This window comes from Pseudorca crassidens, chromosome 19 (genome assembly GCF_039906515.1).
Source record: "Pseudorca crassidens isolate mPseCra1 chromosome 19, mPseCra1.hap1, whole genome shotgun sequence".
NCBI lineage: Eukaryota > Metazoa > Chordata > Mammalia > Artiodactyla > Delphinidae > Pseudorca > Pseudorca crassidens.
Genome location: NC_090314.1, coordinates 32527390 through 32548095, shown reverse-complemented (window position 1 = coordinate 32548095; position 20706 = coordinate 32527390). Strand labels below are relative to the sequence as shown.

General features: G+C 40.2%; 1 protein-coding gene across 1 annotated transcript in view; it reads right to left on the bottom strand.

Annotated features, from left to right (window-relative positions):
- ANKFN1 (ankyrin repeat and fibronectin type III domain containing 1) overlaps positions 1-20104 on the bottom strand; it is a 138789-nt gene extending 118685 nt beyond the window's left edge. The window contains exons 1-4 of the mRNA XM_067715378.1: positions 19903-20104; positions 16915-17125; positions 3668-3862; positions 1656-1769 (exon numbers count right to left, since the gene is read on the bottom strand). Coding sequence (XP_067571479.1) covers positions 1656-1769; positions 3668-3862; positions 16915-17125; positions 19903-20088 — 706 coding nt within the window. The 5' untranslated portion in view covers positions 20089-20104. The remainder of the gene's footprint in view (positions 1-1655; positions 1770-3667; positions 3863-16914; positions 17126-19902) is intronic.
- Between the last annotated feature and the right edge of the window lie 602 nt (positions 20105-20706).

The window sequence follows — 20706 nt, the reverse complement described above, 5'->3', positions numbered from 1 at the left end:
AAATGCCCATGTCTAATATTGCCTGCAAGCCCTTGCTCTGAATTTCAGAAAGTCTTGGCAACCAAGAGAAAGTATCAGAATTGTATTGAAGGATAGCTGTGGGCAGCCATTCTTGGTGGCTTCATTTATTTGCTATAAATGAAGGCAGCTTCAGCCTGCCTTCTCTTAGCTTAATACAGAAAACCCGAAGTGATAACCAATTCAATGCTGTTTTACCTAAGATATTAACAGAGTGGAGTTATCTGGAAAATTCCAAGTAACTCAGAAAGCTACAGGGTATGGGTAGACTAATGTTTGTAGACATAGGAGTGTCTCCTGGGAACAGGCCCTGGAAGGAGAAAGGAAGCACATATACTACTTGGACACTTTTGTGGCCCAAGGGAGTAGTAGGGACCTGAAGACAGGAATTCTTGGAATATGGCCTGGCATCTTGGAATATGTGTGGAGAGTCTTATCAGGTTTTAGGACCGTTCAGGGTATTTCCATATGTAGAGTCAGCATAATGTGATACTTATGGCTCTGCTGCAAGTCTTTAGGCAATCCTTAATTTCATTGCTTCAGTTTTCTCATCTGCAAAATGGGAACCATACAGTACCTACCTTATAGGGTTGTTGTGAAGAATAAATAGAGTTAATACATACATAGACTTTAAACAGTGCCTGGTGCATAGTAGGCACTATGTAAGTCTTGGCTGTTATCATCATAGCATCTCCATAAAATCTTTCTCCTGTGGGCTCTCTCCTTTCCCAGTGCTGCTATAGCAGTCAGGTCAGGCTGTTGTGACCTCTCTCCTGAATAGCTTCCTAATTCATTTCCTTATTCTAAATCCATATGTCTTCCAATACATCATACACAGTGTTTGCACTTAAATCTTTGAAAAGTCTACTTCTGATCTTGTCCCTATCTTATTCAGTGGTCTGCAGAGTTCATCACATAAAGTCTAAATTCCTCATTCTACCCCTTCGTCCTAACCCTAGTTTCACTTTCTAATTACATTTCACTGCTGCTTCTCACGAACCCTCCCCTGGAGCCACTGCAAGCTCCGTTACTCTCTTCTACTTGTTCTGGCATGTTTTTGCTTTTATACCTGTGCTCACTGTTCTCTCCACTTGGCGTTCACTTTCCTCCCAATATCTTCTGCTTCACTTCCCAGCTGTCCTTGAAAACAAGGCCTGATTGCCACTGCTACCCTGGGGCCTTTCTGATTCTGTCATTTAACCATCCCTCTTTCTTTTCTGACCTCCAATGTTGTTGTTTTAGTTCTCAACCCTAGTTACCTGCTATTACAGCTATTAATTTATATGCCCCCTATTTAGTATGTTCCATATCTTAGCCTCTAAGCCCTGTAAATCAAGGCTGATTCTTTAGTGTGTCCTACTCAGTCCTGTCCTGAACCGTATGCTATGCACAGAGCAGGCCCTCTGCAAACAGGAATTAAATATTAATACTAATATTAATTGGGTCTGTGACTTATTCTTAGTCGCTTTATTGCTCTGTGTTTGACTGCCTATGGAAATATTTCAACTCCAAAAAGTAAATAGGATGAAAAAATACCATCAGCAGGAAAAACAAACATACAAAATGCACAATTGATCCCCAAACAATGGACTGTTTTTTAAGAAGGAGCAGTCACAAAAATATTTGGAATCCAGTACCTTTATATCTGGTTACTACAGCTGCGTTGACACTAAGAGGCTCATGAAAGCTGACAGTGAGTGATGTGCTGCTGGTTACCATGAGACAAGCATTGGTTGGCACCTCAGGGGCTCCTGGGACAGAAGGAGAAGCACAAGGATCTTAATATAGCAAATCCTTTTCAAACAATGTTCCTGCCTCTTCAAAGGGTACCCCGAAACACACACTATGGAAACATTTGTTTGTAGAGCCTAATAGATTTTGCTTTTGAACATTTTCATTAGAAGTCTCAATGGCCTTTATTCATTGCTAGTGTGGTCTTATTTGAGCATTAGAACATCTTCTGAAGGGGTAAATAATACCAGTTAAGCCTTCTCAAATTATCTTAGAAACACAATAGGAGATTGGGCTGGACCAGTGGAGAGGAGGCCAGAAAGTGTTAGCAGGAACTGACATTGTAGATAGAGACTGTTACATTTCATAAAGTACTTTCATGTAAATCATTTCGTTGGAGGCTTTTTGCAAGCCTGTTGGGTAAAAAGAACGAGTAACAGCATCCCCACTTTTAGGATGAGGAAACTGCAGCCCAAAGAGGCCAAATTACTGGTTCAGGGACACAGTGAAGACATGGCTAGGATGGAAGCCCATGGCTCCAGATGCCCAATTCTGGGCTCTTGCCAGTATGGAATGCTACCTTGCCTTGCTCTCAGGCTGCTTCCAATTACATCAGGTACTATTTTTCTAAGAAAGACTTCATGGGCAAATGTCATGTCCACTGACCTCAGGTTTTAAAGGACTTCTGATCACTCTAGGTACTTTTTAACACCCAGAAGATGTTTTTAACATCCAGAAGATGTTTTAAAACAACCCAGAAGGGTGTTTTAACACCCAGAAGATGCAAATGTCATGTCCACTAACCTCAGGTTTTAAAGGCCTTCTGATCACTGTAGGTACTTTTTAACACCCAAAAGATGTTTTGTAACTTAGAAAAAATTTAAAAAATGGCATCAAGCCTAAAAATGTGACTGATTCTAGTATTAATCTGTCCTAAAATGAGGTACCATAGTAAATACATTTATCGAAACAATTGCTGAATATCTTTTTTAAAAAAACGTGTATCAGCATTGCTAGAGATTGTTAATGTTAAAAGCAGCCTTTCGTTAATGTTACTTAAGGTATTTGCTTCAAGAGAAAGGATTAGGCCTAGATTTGGCATTTAGTGTACAATACTACAGAAAACAAGAATTTCCCTGCCTTTGGTGTTTATTTATATCACAAAGCAGAGGCGGATAATTCCTAGCCTAATGAACCCATCTTTCCCTTATGTTTAAATTTTCAAGCCTAGTTTTTAGTTTTTGTTGTTTGAATAAGATCACCTGTTGGAATAAGAGTTTAATGTTTCACAAGTGTTCGGATTTTATATGAATTTTTATATCAAGGGCGGCACTAAGCAGTACCTTCCAGTGCTAATGAGTATTATCCAGAAACAAGGCTTTTCTTAAACTAACAGAAAGAACTGGTAAAGAGAATGGAAGTGCAGACAGCAGCGTAGTTCATGGGTTGATTGTCCTTCTCTGTTGCCTGTATTAACCAAAGGTCAGTTTATATAAGCTGTATATAGTAGAGAGTTGAAAACAACTTAAACTGGAGCTTGAAGCAGAAACTGGACAAATAGGCAAACAAATGGTTTTCCACCTCCACATCCACAAAATATAGACACTTCGGGCATCAGACCATCCAAGTCATTAGGCATTAGGGTGTAGCGGGTGGAAAGTGCTAGATGAGTATGACGTGGTGGAGGGAAGCCAGCAGCACTAAAGCCTCATGGCTGTTGCCAGAGAACCTATCAGGAGCCCGAAAATCAAGCAAGACAAAAGATCCTTTTACAGCCTCCCAGAGCCCTTGCTCCACATAGGCTGACAACGGCCATCCATGACCCTGTAGAGCTGCAAAAAATCAGTACAAGAAGGCCTGGCTGTCTCAAACCAGGGTTCAGTCTAGTTAAATGTACAAGTCCTCTGCTTATACTCACTGGCATGTTCAAAGCCTGTTTTCATGCGTCTGTAGAGTCGGTACCTCCACTCCCAAGCTTTCAGTTGTTTCTCTTTCTCTGTGTTGTCCAGGCTGAATCTTTCATTCTCCACCTGAGCAGACAGTTCACTCACCCTCTCCTGGGCTTCCTGCACCAGCGTGTTGAGGTGCATTGCTCGGCTTTCCAGGCTGACAACTGAAGGGAAAAAAAAGGGGTGACTCCCTTTTCTTTCTGGGGAAATGCTACTTCGTTGGCAGGATATCTGAGAGTCTACTATGGGTTTTTAAAAATGCCTGGGGAAAGTGGAATCTATGTTCATTATTAACTATCTTACTATGATAAGGTCTAATTGGTGACACCACGAGTTGATAGCACACCTATCAGCTTAAGAGATTCCCATTGCCCTCTGGCCCAGACAGCTGCCTAGCAGAGTTAATTAGAATCCACTAGTATGAGGCCCACTTCTGTTTCACATCGCACACGTTTGTTTCCGTGATCTTCAGAGGGACAAACCCTAAGGGGCAAAAGCTTTGTAGGACTAGGAAGGCCTTAAGAAAAGTTGTCCATGAGGCAAGTTGCATTCTGCTGAAGAATATGTTTGTTTTTTTGTTTTTGGTGTTTTTTGTTTGTTATATTCTTCCCAGCTCATAGAGATTTTTGTATGTGTGTCTTAGTGGTAATTTTGTTCTTGTTAATCAATTTACTTATTGCTAACAAAGTGTTCCACTATTGCTGCCCCAGTAGAGCTAGTGAGTCCTGATGGTTGGGTGACTTGGGTGTGATCAGACATTGATCTTTGATCAGTTTGATCTTTGATTGTGGTCTGATTGGAGGAACGGTTTCTGGAGATGCCCATGCCCAGGAGAGCAAGTTGTACTGGCTCCTCTTGCAGAGAGAGGTTGTCAGGCTTGATATTTCTGTTTTATTCAGTGTGTGATAATCTTTATTTGATTCACATCACATTGTTTACCCAACCTTCCCTTGTGTGAGAGAACGTTCATGTCAATGATAGAACATTTCAAATTCTTAGGTCAGGTTGGGAGTCTGCTTCTTGCTGTTTACTCGCAGCACTCATGCATGTGAGGGCCTGCCTAGGTGGTCACTTGGTCACTTCAGTGGAGCCCTTCCTGGTTGGTGACAGAGACAGAAGACAGCCTTAGCATGGGCATGTGGTAGAGGATCATACAAATAATGAAACAGATCAGAGTCAAGTTCTGCGGATCTGTCACCAACATGTGGTTGACATTCTGCATGACCAAAACAATATTTCCCCCTGGTGGGTGGGAAAGAAATCCAACCATTTCATTCTTCTAATCCAGAGAGAAAATATTATGAAGATAATGCAAGTGAAAATGTTAGATATATTTTGAAATGGAAATTAAGTGGTTATATAGGCATGTTTGCATTAATTATAGGAAACGAATACTAATTTATTATTGCCCCTGCTCACCATCAGTCTAAATTTATTTATAGATGAGGTCAATGAAAAATTAGTTGAGTCTTTTTCTTTTTCTTTCTTTCTTCTTTCTTTTTAAAGTTGCTGTTTAGAACACTCAGGACTGTGTTTTGCTGCAGATTTGTCATGGTTAATGAATGTTGCTATAGCAGTCAATCATGTACTCTAAATACTGTCACACTTTTTTTTAAAGCCTCAGTCATGAGCCATGACAGAAAAATAAACAAACAAATATAAAGCTAAAAAACTCTTTCACTGAGCAGCTACACTATGCAGAATCCCTTGGGAAGGCTAAAGGAGGCCAGAATAAATGATAATATAAGTGCTGTGGATGTAGGGAAGCAATGATGGTGTATGAACATAGAGGTTCTGGAGAAAAGAAATACACATACACACACATGGGCGCATACTCCTGTGGAAAAATTGGCAATATTAGCAGCCTCAAGGTGCAATTTCCTGGAGCAGTGAGATTGACAGGTCAGTACTAAATGCTGTTAATTTAACTAACTTCAGATTAATGCTAGAGTCTGCTGTGACTGAAGCCCTCAAACACAGTCTCATTATAGCCTTGCTGGGAAGGTCCTAAATATAGGCATTGACAGTTTAAAACAAATTCGTATACATTTGTGTATTTTTAGACATAGGTTAGGCGTCAGAGTTTGTGTCACAGTTTTCAGGTTGATTAATTGACCCAGTAACTGCACCCTCTACACTCTCGCCCCCTCCTTCTTCCACTACAAATTATGGAGAAAATGGGGGAATTGTCTTTGCTAAGTCATTCAGTGAGCTTTTTATTGAAAGCCTGATGTTTGAATTGCATGCATGCGTCAACACTTGGGTGATAGACACATGATTTATAAAAATAAATTTTTCTAATACTATGAAATCCCCCCTATTAATTTTTATATCCACAACAGTTATTACTGGTGTGAATTCCAGGTGGCATTTCAGATGGACAGCTTCTCTTGAGCTATGCTTGGCTCCCCCTGGAAATTTTTCCTGCTTTTCCTAGCACAAAACATTTTGTTTCTAGACTTTGCCTTTACTTCTAGACTGTAGACCTGATGTTATTTGAGTTGTAGTGGTAAAGGGATTCTGTATCTTTAAGAAAAGCATTCACCTCTTCACAGAATAACAAGGAAGATACACAGAATTTTATAGCCAAGTAAGTTTTCCAATCATTTAGGTCCCTGTGCTTCTCAAAGTGAGATACCTAACATGCAGCATAGCATGGTGGTGGTGTTGATGGGGTGCAGTGGGCATCTCTGAAGCCTCAGAATAAATATGTGTGTCTTTCTGGAGCATCAAATTTTCAATGCAGATTTTGATGAAAGCAAGTTATTTAGAAGTTAAAACAAACACTTCTATTATGGAGAAGAATGGAACATTTTCCTAAAAAATGAAGATAAAAAAAGAAAGTTTATAGATCTCTCGCTTCCCCCAGGCTAAGTTCCCAGATGCCCCTGGGAGTATACCTACTCACTTGCATCTGTTAGAAGTAATTCCATGCACGAGTTGGAGAGGCAGTAACTGAGCCAATGGTTTCAAACCATTTCACCAAGCAAACCTTTTATTATTTTTATCCTATGGATTTTTAAATAGTTTAATAAAACACTCTCTTTTGAAGGATTTTCTTTATTGACTGCCAAATCAGCTGACTTAAAGTAATCATTTTTCTCCCTATTAATAGTGACCTATATAACTGCCAATAGAAGCATCTCTTCGGTATTAGATAATCAAACCTAACAAACTGGATTAATGTTTTAAGGAAAATCAAGTAAATATGATAATCATATTAGAATTTGTAGTTTTATCTTGAGTAATGATGTGTTGGTTAAGTTTCTGACACCTTGGAAATTGTTTGGGGAGCCCCATTCCTATTTTTTCCACCCCAGAATGAGAACCTTTTCAACCCCCTTATTTTTAAAGGTAAAGAAACTGATACCCAGGGAGGTGGGATGATGATCCAAGGTTTCCTTAAAAACCTTAAATTTAGTGAACTTCCTCTAAACCTAAATGGAACGCAAATTAACCTATTCTTTATGTATTGCAGTGTTCTAATTGCTATCTATTTGGCACACGATTGGTGAACTCATTTTGGTTGGCTGTTTGGCTATAGAAACTAGAAAGGTTAATGTCAATTTTGTGATTAATTTTCCTGCCCATCCACTTCCCTTTTCCTTGGGTCCATTCTCTTTTCACTTCTACCCTCTGGATATTTTGAGTCCAGAACTCCTGTATCTGTTTGCAAGCTTTGGTCTTTTCACTCTTACTGCAGTTGATCCCTTCTCCAGGCAAGCAGCTATCCCTCTGGGCAGTCATAGGCAGCACAATAGAGGGTCTGTGAGTGTGTGGTGAGCTGTCCGGCTGGGGCAAGACCACTTGGCGGCTCCTGAAATAGGCTCCGTGCTATTGTGGTGTTTAATTATCAACAGCATTTCTACCACCCAGTGTTTCTGAGTGGGCATTTGTTATAAGACCTGCCCAGCTAATTAACTACAGGGTGGGAGTGGGGGGAGGGGCAGGAACTTGGTGTCCAAAGAATACAATTATGGCTACTGTTTAAATCCTCAGATAAATAATAATCAGACCAAGTGGATTTTCTTCACCATCAGAATCTAACCTGTTGGACTTCCCTGGCGGTCCAGTGGCTGACTTCACCTTACAAGGCACGGGGTGCGGGTTCAATCCCTGGACAGAGAGCTAAGATCCCACGTGCCTCATGGCCAAAAAACCAAAAACATAAAACAGAAGCAATATTGTAACAAATTCAGTAGACTTTAAAAAATGGTCCACATAAAAAAAAACTTAAAAAAAAAATCTAACCTACTGATTGCCAACTACTTACTATCCTTACATTTCTTAATTTTGCCTTTGCCCTGCAATTGGTGAATTTGGGCCTAGTTGATAATTGCTTAAAGCTTGAAAAATATAATGAGGGTAAAATGTAAACTAATTTTAATTTTTAACTGAGGCTTTTAGGGAGCAGTTCATTTGACTTGCTTAAAGAAATACCTTTGCCCATTACTAATGATACGCCATTTTGCAATGTAGCAACAACTTTTCTATTGTTATTGGCATTTTCCTTGTTTTCATTGATGAGAAATATGGGGCACCAAGACAATCATTTAACCTCAGTGTTAGAAGGATCCTTACAATCATCCTTGAGTGCCTCTTCCTATAGTACCTTTGGCCCTGTATGATTTCCTTCATGAGGGGAAGTCACCAAGGCGGCCTTGTGATAATCTTACATAGAAGACTGTCAGTTAGCAGAGGTTTGTATTATTATTATTAAACCTATTAGTCTGTGTTGTATTTTTAAGAGGCACACAAAAATAAATCAAATACTTGTTTTTGTAAAATAGCTCTGTGTTCTTCCATCCAAAAAAAAAAAAAAAATCTCTTGCCCCAGATAAAAATTTTCTGTTCTAGCTACCATCAGAAATATATTATATACTAAGTCATGTCAATTTCAACCCTGTTATTTCAAAGGAGAAAACAAGGTCACTTAGGTATAACCCTTGATTATAAGCCAATATCCTCTGGGCAACCAAGAATAGCAGTTAATAATATTTATCTTTGCTGATCATAAATGACAACCTCCTAACAACCTCACAACTGACTTGTTTTCAGCTAGGAATGTCAAAGGAAATAATATGGAGGTATTTTAATAATTAAATGTTTTTTAATTCAAAAACTCAAAGCGTAAGTTGCAGTTTACCTGTCCTGATAAGGGTCAGGGCTCAAAATTCACTTTGGCTTCACCTGGACCTCAACCTGTTGTCTTATTTTCAAGTTTTCCCAAGGACTTTGAGAGTGTGGTTTCCGAAAAGTTTTAGTGATTTGGAGATAAAGTGTTTCATTTTAATTACTGTGAGCTTTCTTCTCCTAGAACTCATTACACCCTGGACATAGGGCTCTGGAATGTTTTTCTCTGCTATTTTCAGCAGAGTGTGGATTCACGAAGTCCATATTATATAGTTTAAGTTGTAATTGTTGCTCTTTAAGAAGCCAGGCCATTGACATAGAAAGGGACTTGCTGCCCAGGTCTCCCCAGCTCCAGGGGGGCAAATGGACATTTTCTCTGAAACAAACACACAAAACACCTGAAGAAATTATTTAGAAAATCCAAAGCAGATTACCCAATGACATCATAGGGAGTTTAAATATGAAATAAGATAGCTGTATCTTCTGCTGATTTTTCGATGCTGTCCAATAGAAATACAGTGTGAGTCACATCACTTAAAATTGGCTAGTAGTGACATTAAGAAAGCAAAAAGAAATAGGTGAAATTAATTTGCATAATATATTTTAGTTAACAGATCCAAACATTATCATTTCAACATGCAATCAGTATAAAATTATTAATTAGATATTTTATATATTTTTTGGTACTTAAGTCTTGAAAATTCAGTGTAAGTTTTACATTTAAAACACATTTTAATTTGGACTGGACACATTTCAAGTACCAACAGTCATATGTCTATGTTAGTATAGTTTTAGAACATAAAATCCTACATACTTCAAAAAGTGCCTATATTGGACAGTGTTTTCACAACACTAGACAACAGATGGGTAAAATATTTAAATTTTCTACCAGGAGATCTTGGGTTTGTTTTATTTCGTTTCTGCAAGTTATATTGGCTAACAATCTTTTTGACCATTTACAATGTGCCAGGGAAATGTTTTAAACCTATTACATTTAATTCTCAACCATCTTAGATAGGTAGTGGAGTAGCCAGCCTTCAAGAGGGCCCCTAGTGATCTCTGTCTCCTAGTTTTCACACCCTGTACCAGGGCTGATCTATGTTGGTCATCGAGATAACAAGATTCAGCAAATATGATAATATATCACCACTGATGTTAGGTTAGAAAAGGGACTGTTGCTTCCATCTTGGTTGGTCTCTTTGTCTTTCTTAAATCATTTGCTCTGGGAAGCCAACTGCCATGTTAAGGAGCAGCCCTATGGAGAGGCCCATGCAGGAAGGGACACAGGTCTCACCAGCAGTCACTCTGAGTAAGCCTGGCAGTGGATCCTCTGGCTCAGTCATGCCTTCAGAGGATAGCAGTGGTTACGTTGGCAGAACTGAGGGACAGGAACCTCGATAGTGAGTGTGTGCATGTGCACATATATGTGTTGGGTGGGCCAACAAAGGTATCTTTAAACTTTATATGTTTTAATTTTTGGCAAGGAGAATATATTCTGTGTTGCACGTATATTTAAAATTTAAAAATAAAAGAATGAAAGGACAGTTATCAGCTCTTGAAGAGCAAGTGACTGGAACTTAGGCTATGGCCACCTGATGTCTAAATAATTATTTGGAAACAAACAAAAAGAGATAAATTCACTTAATATTTACTAAAATCATTCCCTTCAAAATTAGTAATATAGTCACACCCTTCAAAACAAGTGAGAGTAGCCTTGGCATTTATTCAGTTCAATTAAACACACATTTTTTGAGTGCCTTCTGTTTGCTGGGGATACAGGGACACATGAGACAAATTTTGCTCTTGTGGAGTTTACATTCTAACACAGGGGAGGCAGAAAATAAGGAAATCAAAACCTGGAGAAGAATATCATACAGTGATTTCAGCGCTATGCAGAAAACTAAAATAAAGTGATGTGATTAGAAAGTAACTTTAGACTTTGGATTTGGTGGCCAAAGAAAGCCTCTCTTGAAGATGTGACATTTAAGGTGAAATGATAAGAAGGAGTTAGACCGAGTAATGATCAAGATTAAAAGCACTTGATCATTTCAAGCATAGGGAATAGCAGTCCAAAGGCCTTCTAATTAGATAGTGAGGAGTGTTCAAGGAATGGAATGGAGGCTGGTGTATCACAGGTGAGGGGTGAGCAGTATGAGATGAGGTTTGAGAAGGAGCAAGTTTGTAAGTCAGGGTGAGGATTTTTACACCTATTTTAATGAAGCAGATAAAAATATCTGGGGACGCATTCTAGCAACCCGCCTAAGGCTTGTTCTTTACGTAGTCTTAATGGTTGCAAATCTTTGTCTTTTGAAGGTGGATTTGATTTCAGGAAACCTCTCTAAATCATTGGAAACCACGACTGGTGAACATGGAGGGTGATGACGCTGAGCAGTGCTGTTTTGGAACAAAAATCAGATGTGACTCTAAGCAATGAGTCAGATTTTCTCATAAACTGGCTCTGAGGACAAATCCAAAAGCATTTAGAGCAATGGCAGCACTGTTGGAGCAAGTGTGGGGTCTCCCATGTGGACCCTCTTAAAGGATAACATTTGAGTGGATTGTAGACTTTCTGGTGTGTTTGTTTACATAAAGCCAGCCTCATTAGTTTATAGTCACACCTCTTAGACGTGCCCTGAACCAGTCCCAGCACCAACACGGACCCTTGACTACTGCAGAAATAGTGGTGCATCCTGACCAGTCTGCCAAAATTTTAACATTGGTGTCTGCACCACACTCAGCTGACAGCTACTCTGCGATCATATTTTATGAAGTAACTGAACATAACTAATTCTGGGAGACATTTCCTAGTTCCACAGGCAGTATTCAAGGGAAAGTGAGAGAGAGGGGTTCACAAAGGATTGCAGAGAGAGAGAGGAAAGGGTCTAGAGAGAAGGGAGAATGCAGCTAGAGGAAAGGGCAGAAAGACTAAAAATGAGGAGCGTTCTGCCATATTATTAATCGGTGTAGAAATAAAAACAGTCAGGCTACGTCTGCAACCATATTTCAAAACAATGCCTGCAAAACACAATAATGGCAACAACAACAGGTTCCCCACAGTGTAACTTACTTGAAGACAAAGTTTTCTTCATACATTGTGTGTGCAAGTGCATGTATGTATGTGTGCATGTGCACTGTACACATAGTGTATGTGTGTGTGTGTGTGTGTGTGTGTGTGTGTGTGTGTGCTAAAATTCAATACCTGCAGTTCCCAGCAGTATTAGGCAGGGCTTAAAATTCAACTGAAAATTTATCAGCACCTACATATGTGCCAGGTATTGTGGTCAAAAGATGAGATAACATCCATGTGAGTGACCAGATTTGCACATGGTAGGTATCCAAAAAGAACTAGTTTCTTTACGGTTACTGTTTATAGAGCCGAAATGATGCCAAATAGATAGCAGCCTCAGAAAGGCAAGGACCTCATTGATGATTCGGTGTGTTCGTCCTGGAGACTGTTGAAGTGTGATTCGAGGGTAGAGGCAGGATATGAGTTAGAATAAGGGAGGGGTTTATGACAAGGGACTTTCAGTTATGGAGCAAGTCTTTCTCAGCCGTTGTTCAACTGAGTATGAGTTATGGCAAGTGGGATACTGAATGGATGAAAAAATCAAAAGTATAGCCCCCAGGTATCCTGTAGTACCTTTGTACATTAACTTTCCTAGCGCTAGTCCTTTTAGATTCTGGGCCTGTTTCCTGAGCTTGGCACACGTATGTGGGATTCTGCTTCAACAATGGCTAATGTTTTCTCCTAGAAGGAATGAATATTACTTTGTGCTGCTTACCTAAAGGTGGGAGGAACAGAAAAAAGTTGCCGAATAAAGATAGTAGATTCATCTAATGAGCAGGCTGAGGTTCTGTGTATATTTAAACTTGGGGCAGTGTGCAAATTTGGGTGGCCACTTCTGGAACTTTCCTTATGAATAAGGAAATGTACATGGTTGAATTTCAAGCCATGTTTATTCAGAACACCTTCATATAGCTCTATGATTTCAGGGGCTAAAGCCCAGAAGACATGCCTGACCAGTGGCTTAGGAGGTAAATCCCTAAACTTATCTGTGTCTTTGTGATTCCTGTTACGAAAGGGAGAGAATTACAGAGGACTTTCTTCTGAGTTACGTCAGGATCTTTGGTTGGCATAGTGAAAAGAGTATTGGGCTGTTTTCAGAAGGGAACACACAGGGGAAGGGAAGACAGAAAATTTACCCTATTAGAAATCCTGAAATATTTAACAGGCATTAGAAGAGGACAGATGGAGAGTCAGGGAAGGAAGGGATTGAACATCTGCAGTGTGACAGTGAGTGTGCTAATGCTTTTCCACAAATACCAAAACAATACAGAAGATCTGGGTTCAAATCATGGGTCCACCACTTATTAGCTTTGGAGCACTGGATGAATTATTTGTCTTTATTTCAGTTTCCTCGTTGATCAAAACGAGGAAACTAACTCTCATCTCACAAGCCAGTGGTCAGGATCAAGTGAGATGATGCAAGCAAAAGCATTTTTGCAATGTGTAAAATACTCTGAGAACTTAAGACCTCATTCTTCTATCCTGCCTCTGCAGCTTCTGGGGATCAGTTTGCAGTGGGTGCTTGCTTATCTGGTTCTAGCTGGGAGACTCCGGTTTTCCTCATGGGCTGGCTCATACTCATGCACAGAAGCAATTTGATTTCTCTGGTACTTGATACATAAAGTGAATTAAAAATCCCTGAAAACAGACTGTGTGCTTCTGTCCTGCCTTTTTTCAACAGGAATGGCATCTCAGCTCACAGAGCAGCACAAAGAAATACAGCATAGGATTTTAGCAAAGGCACAAAGGGAAAGGTCCAGGGGCCCAGCGGCCACAGCCTTCTTTATTAGTTACTTGGAAAGACAGTGAGTTTGCGCAGCAGGATTCCAGGCATGGTATCTCACACACTTGGACTTGAATCCTTGACATCCCTATTCATTTGCTAGATGTGTGACCTTTGGTCAGTCACTTAACCTCTCAGAATCACGAATTCCTCTTCTTCAAGATGGAGGTAATAACATCATCCTGAAGGGCTAGTGTGAAAACTGGAGATAATGTTTGTGGAGATTTCATAGTTTCTCAATCAATAGTCCTTTGCCATTTTTATACATGTGGGAGTCTGTACATGATCCTATCTCTTTAACTTTTTGGGTGGCCAAGGTGACTTCGGTGTCATATTTCCTAGAAGCTAAAACCTGAGTTTCTCTCTCACTGTCCTTTACAAGTTTGTGATGGTAATGTGGTTACCGTCCCACAGGGAATGAGAAAAACCAGGGATCTTTTGAATGAATTTGCTTTCGGTTTAACTAAATATTTAGTACTTGGGTTATTTTATGGAGATTTAATTATGCACAAGGGGGATTGGGGAGATTGGGAGTATTACTGGTTTCATGGAAAATGCAGAAATTCTTTGCAGCGTCTCAGGTAAGTAAGACTAATGTTTCATCCAGCTCAGTGCAGGCAACATCTGGATGAATGGTCTCCTTGTTCCTATAGAATGGGGCTCAGTCTGCATTCTCTATGTTCAGACCCCTTGATTCGCTCTCCACCGCTCTCTCACTGCATCTTTAGGACAGACGTTATTGCAACATAAATTGGAAGGCAGCAAATAAACCTTTTTGATTTCTTCCATCCTTATTTGCCCATCCCTCCAAATCCTCCAGTTCCACTAAAAAGAAGCAGCACTTTGATGATGGAGCTCTTATTGAAGAGCCCCAATGCTACTGAACCCAAGTCCTCATTCTTTTTGACATGGATGTGGTGAGTCTAGCATTTTTAAAATAAAGAGTTTTATGATACAAGGTTCTGCCTCTGTACCTAGTTTTTGGGTGGCAGGGGTTTATGAAATTTAGGAGCAGAGGTGTGACCTCTAATTATATATTTGCTTGCTTCTCTTTCAGCCTTCTGGGTCTCACCGCTTGGAAGTGAGTGAATCAGTATTAGTGAAACTAACAATTTGATGAGTTTACTTTTTTCTTTTAGGAAACATAAAAACTGTGGCTCAGAGCCATTGTGGTCATTGGGTCAGAGAGTTTGCACCTAAGGGAATATGAGTGCCTCCCTCAGAACGTTGTGTGAGGATTCAAGGAGTCAATACATGTAAAGTGCTCAGAATAGTGCCTGGCACAGGGCAAGGGCTATATGATTTTATCCCATCCACTCCTGGGCGGGGTCTATGACCTGAGAGCAGTTCCCTGTGGTAAGTACTATCAGCTCTACTTCAAAATACATCCAGAAAGAAGCCATTCACAAAAGACCACATACGATGTGATTCCGTTTATATGAAATGTCCAGAAGAGGCAAATCTATAGAAACAGAAAGTAGATTCGTGGTTGCCCAAGGCTGGGAGGAGTGGGGAGGTTGGGGTGAGATAGCCGAAGGGTATGGGGTTTCTTTTGGGGGGATGAAAACGGTCTAAAATTGACTGTGGTGATGGTTGCACAAGTCTGTGCATATACTAAAAACCATTGAATTGTATGGCATGTGAATTATGTCTCAATAAAGCCGTTAAAAAATACATTCAGAATTCCACCGCTGCTCACCATCAATGTCACCATCAATGTCACTATGGTGCTAGTCCAAGCAACTGGCATCTGTCTCCTGGACCATTAGAATAGCCTCCTAATTGTTTTTAACAGTTTCACAGTTGCCCTAACCACTGTGTATTCTCCACAGACGGCTGTAGTGATCTTTTATTTTTTTATTTTTATGTATTTATTTTTTTTGCGGTGCGCGGGCCTCTCACTGTTGTGGCCTCTCCCGTTGCGGAGCACAGGCTCCGGACGTGCAGGCCCAGCGGCCATGGCTCACGGGCCCAGCCGCTCCGTGGCATGTGGGATCTTCCCGGACCGGGGCACAAACCCGCGTCCCCTGCATCGGCAGGCTGACTCTCAACCACTGCACCACCAGGGAAGCCCTGTAGTGATCTTTTAAAATATAAAGCAGAATATGTCTTCCTTCCTCCCTCCCTCCCTCCCTCCCTCCTTCTTTCTTTCCCATGCCACGCGGCTTGTAGGATCTTAGTTCCCTGACCAAGGATTGAACCTGGGCGCCAGCAGTGACGGCACCGAGTCCTAACCACTGGACTGCCAGGGAAGTCCCCAGAATATGTCTTTCATCTGCTTAAACTGTACCACTGTCTCCCCATCACACTTAAAATCAAAGTGGAACTTCTCACCTTGGCTGATCTGCTCCTGTATGGTCTGGTCCCTGTGACTTGTCCCTCAGCCATCACTCTCCCCTATGTTCATTTTGCTTTAGCCACACTGGCCTTCTTGTTCTTCAGATATGGCAGTCCCATTCCTACTTGCCTCAGAACCTTTCTGAGTGTTTGCCATTCACTCTGCCTAAAATTTGACCCCATATCTTCTCATAGCTCATTCCTTGATATTGCCTAGGACTAGGCTCAAATGTCACTGCATTAGAGAGGCTTTTCTTGCCCAACCCTATTAAAATAGTCCCCACTCCATCAATCTCCACCCATTCATTCACTTTATTTTCTTCATCGTATTTATCACTATTTGAATTTATATATTAATTTATCTATTTACTTGATTGTTGGAAATCTCCTCCCCTAGTACGTAAGTTCTTTGAGCGTAGAGATTTTTGTCTTGTTCACCACTGCATTCCTAGTACTTAGAACATGCCCTTTCCTCATTGTTTGTTGAATGAGTGAATGAATGAATGGAACCACCATGTTGACTGTGGACAGAAAGCCATTAACACACACATACTCATTCTCTTTTCTATCTCATTCTTTTTTCTATGTATATGTCCTGTGCTATAGCCTCACTTGGAGTCTTTCACATATCTTAAAACTTGCATTCAATTCTTACGAGGAAGTTCCTTTGAGGTTCCTTTTCAATAACATTCTGTGTATTCTATTTAGAACGTAACTTGATGCTTAGACTGATAAACACTATCACTGTTTGCATGAAAGTTCATGAAAACATGTAAAGGATTTCAGCGCCTATGCTTAGTCAACCATTCATTCTAAGGGCCAGCAATGGCTATTTCGGTGGCATAAAGCTGCGGTCTGGCCTTAATAGTACATGTTTTATTCTTGAGTTTACTTACAGTGTGGACTTTCTTGGGCCCCTGTTCTCAGAAGAATCCTAGCAATGGGCACATTGTTGGTCATGATGGCGATATCCAGAGGTGTCAGCCCCTCACTGTTAGGTGTGTTGAGATCTAGTTCTTCCGACGTGTACTGATACAGGAGGATCTGCACAGCATCCATGTCTTGCTGTTCAACTGCTTCAAACATGGCTTCATTGCCCTGGAAGTTCTGGAAGAGAATGAAGCAGGTTCGCACAATTTCATAGACCAGCTTGTCTTCATGGCCTAGCTGTTTTGAATTTTAGGGACTGCTTCAGTGACTGCATTCCCACTTATAAGTGGTATAACTGCTATTTATTCCAAGGTCTCCAAAGTAAACACTATTGGACCCTCCCTCCATCTTTTTTAATGAACATTGAAAAGATCTGTGTATTTAGATGCATTGAGACAATATAGTATACAGTCTACAGATAAGAGCAAACATCAGTTTTTCTCAAACCAGTCTCCTGTGGAATACTGTTCAGTAGGCCATCATAAGGTGTTCTAGGAAGAAAGTAGCATGTGGTCAAGTGAATTTAGTAAACATTAGATTAAACCAAGTTACTGCATTATTTTATTGTAAGACCTCTCAAGCCCTTTAGTAATTTTAACATGCAATTATGACTCTCTAATAGGTGAGAAATATGACCTGTTTCAAGTATTTTTTCACAGAACATATTTTTCATTATATTTGTTTTAACTGTCCTGGAATAAGGTTCTACCAAACACAGTTTGGAAAACGCTGGCATAGATAACACAGCACAGGTAATTTAAATTATGACTAGCTTGGAATACACTTCCTCTGTTTCTCAAACTCATCCCCTCCCTTTCCGTCCCTGTGTTTTGACTGTTTCTCAGACTGTTACCAGATCATGGCAGTGACCTACCTGTTGCTAGTCTTAGTCTCCTCTATCCCTACTCCATATTGATACGAGTAGTCTTTCTAAAATTTACACTGCTACATGTCCCTTCCTTATTTACAAATCTCTAGTAGGTCCACACTGCCTGCAGGCTGACTCCCTAACTCCTAGACTCCTTTATACTAATCTCTACACTTTCTCAACCCTGAGCCCCAGCCACTGAATACCTGGCATTTCTGAGACCTCAGGTGAGGGGCTCAAGAGGTGGTGTCCAGGGAAGGTTTCAGTGAATGGGTGGCAATTGCTTTGGGGCCTGAGAGGGCCAAAAGTTGAATATTCATAGGATACAAATCACCTATAGAAGAGAATAGCTAAAGACAGTATCTTTCCTTTGAAAAGTTCTTTCAGTGGATTAATAGCAAAGGAGAAAAGCTTTAGAATTCTCTCAAATACATATTTCTGTAGCTCGTGGGATAAGAGCAACACATATACTATTCATACATTTATCTGGTATCTTCTCCAAGAGTTGCCAGGTGTTTAAACATGTTGAAATACCAATGGTCCTGAGCTAGCATAGGGGTTGCCTGATTAAAATGTGGAAGGTCTTCAGTAACCACATATTTAGGTAGGCAGGTTTTATTTTTAGTCTCATCAAAACTCAATTCTCCCATTCAAAGGCTACAGGTCGACATAGCTGAGTGCGTCACACATGAATGAAATTGGAGGAAAACACAAAGCTATTATGCAAATGATTGTTTTGACAAAGGGGACCCAGGGGATAGAACTGTTTGATATGCAGCTCTCTTTGCTACATGGCAGTCTGCTGAACCGAAAAGTGTTTTGTCGACAATCTGCTAAGCTGAACAGCCTCTGATGCTTAGGCCGTAACTCAGCCACAACCAAGCCCTCCCAGAAGATGAGTTTGAAATGAGAAAACAAACTAGAAAACAAATGAGTGCAAAGTTAAAATGCTGCCCTGTCCAAACAACACAGTTGTGTATTTGTTTGTGATTCTTAGTCTGTCTAATTTCTCATGTGCCATACTTGCTCTCACTCTTAAGTCATTCCCTTCGCCATATGCTTGTGTTGGCAAACTCTGGTACGCTTCTATCTGGAAAGGCTAGGGCTCATTTCTGTTTTAAGCTCAAACAAATGGTGCCATTACCCCCTGCAGAAATACCCTTGCTGAGCATGATAATATTATGCCCTCAGCTTTTACTGAGGGGCAGTATAAGAAGCTGCTATGTGAGAATGTTTATAACATCCCCAGTGCCACTCTTCATTCTCCATTACATAATTCACTATGACATCTTATAGAAGCCGGAGGACTTAGCAACAGGAAGATATTCATTTGGTATACTTGCAGTTATTAGCTAATGGAGTGCTATTACCAATTGTCCTTCCCCTTCTGCTTTGACTGACTAGGAACTCAGAGGTAAATGTAATGACAAATTTTAGGTACTGTATCTGCCTAGGTTTTTGGTATATCTATTTCTCTTTCCATCCCCACTATTTTCTTTTTCCAGTTTTTTTCCTTCCTTCCTCCCTCCCACCCTCCTCCCCTTCCTTCTTTCTTTCTTTTTCCCTTTCTTGCTCCCTTGCTGTCCCCCACAATCACCATCGCTATTGATTTATTTACCATTGTATAATACATTTGCATTTTTTTTTGTTTTTGCCTGGATTCTGTCTTGAATGCCTTTGGAAAGCATATGGGGTATACATTACAAATAAGTAAATAAAATATTGTTCATTGTTCATTCAATATTTGAATGAACACTGGATTTGAATGAACACTGGATCTCTCAGAAAGCCTATTTAATCTCAAACTCCATATTTGTCAAGCTGCTATTTTGTGGGCTCTTTGGTCTATTAGAGAAAGAAAAACTAAGGGAAATAAAGGAAAAGAAATTAAGAAAAAGAAAGGGAAAATCTCACAGTCACTTAAACTTCGACTAACATATGTGCAGTTCCTACCTTACCTGACTTTCAACATTTATAAACTTGCAAACGTCAGGTTCTGGAGTAAACGTGGATCATCGTAGTATCTCCTTAAATCCAAACACAACTGCACTAATCAAACCAAGATGAGAATAAAGAGTTTTATTACCACCGAAGTCTTTCTGAGACTCAGCCGGTCAGTTCTTGTTCTAAAAGAGGCTTCATCAAACGAAGAGTGGCTCCCTTTCAGTTTCTCAGAGAGGTTCCGGTACAGGCGTTTGGCAGCACTGGGAGACGATGGGGCGCTATGTTTTTTTGACTGAGAAAGATGTAAATTCTGCATTTGTTGGGTCATTTTCACACGGCAATTCCTAAGAGGAGAAAAATCTAATGTCGTAATAATTTTACACAACATAATTATAAGTTGACAAAAAATTTTATCATCCCCAGTAACCATCTGGAATCCTAATAAAATATTATAGCTGGAAGGGACCTTAGAGATCATCAGATCCAGCTTTTTCATGTTGTAGATGAGAAAGCTGAAACCCAGGGAAGGGAAGCAGCTTGTTTATGGCCAAATAGCTAATTGGTGGCAAGAATGAAATGACAACATCCATTTACTATATAAACATATGCATTTACATACAAACATATATGACTTGAGCCTCTACAAAAAATCTTTTGATCTCTGTCCCACTGGGAGGAAGTATCTCAATTCTATAACCCAGGGAGTCTGTTCAATTATTCTTGGCTATATATAATTGGAATTTTGCTACTTATACTCTAGATGCTGTCTTCTGTTGGGTGTATAAAAGAGTGTGGTTGTTTCCTGCAAATCCCCCTTCTCTCAAAAGTGTTAAACTGTGCCTGTTGTCTGAGATTTGTTGGATTATCGCAGTGCCCAGAGCTTTGGGGAATTGGTACAGATAGGCTCATCCCTGCTCACCCCAGATACTTCAGATAGTGTCGTCCA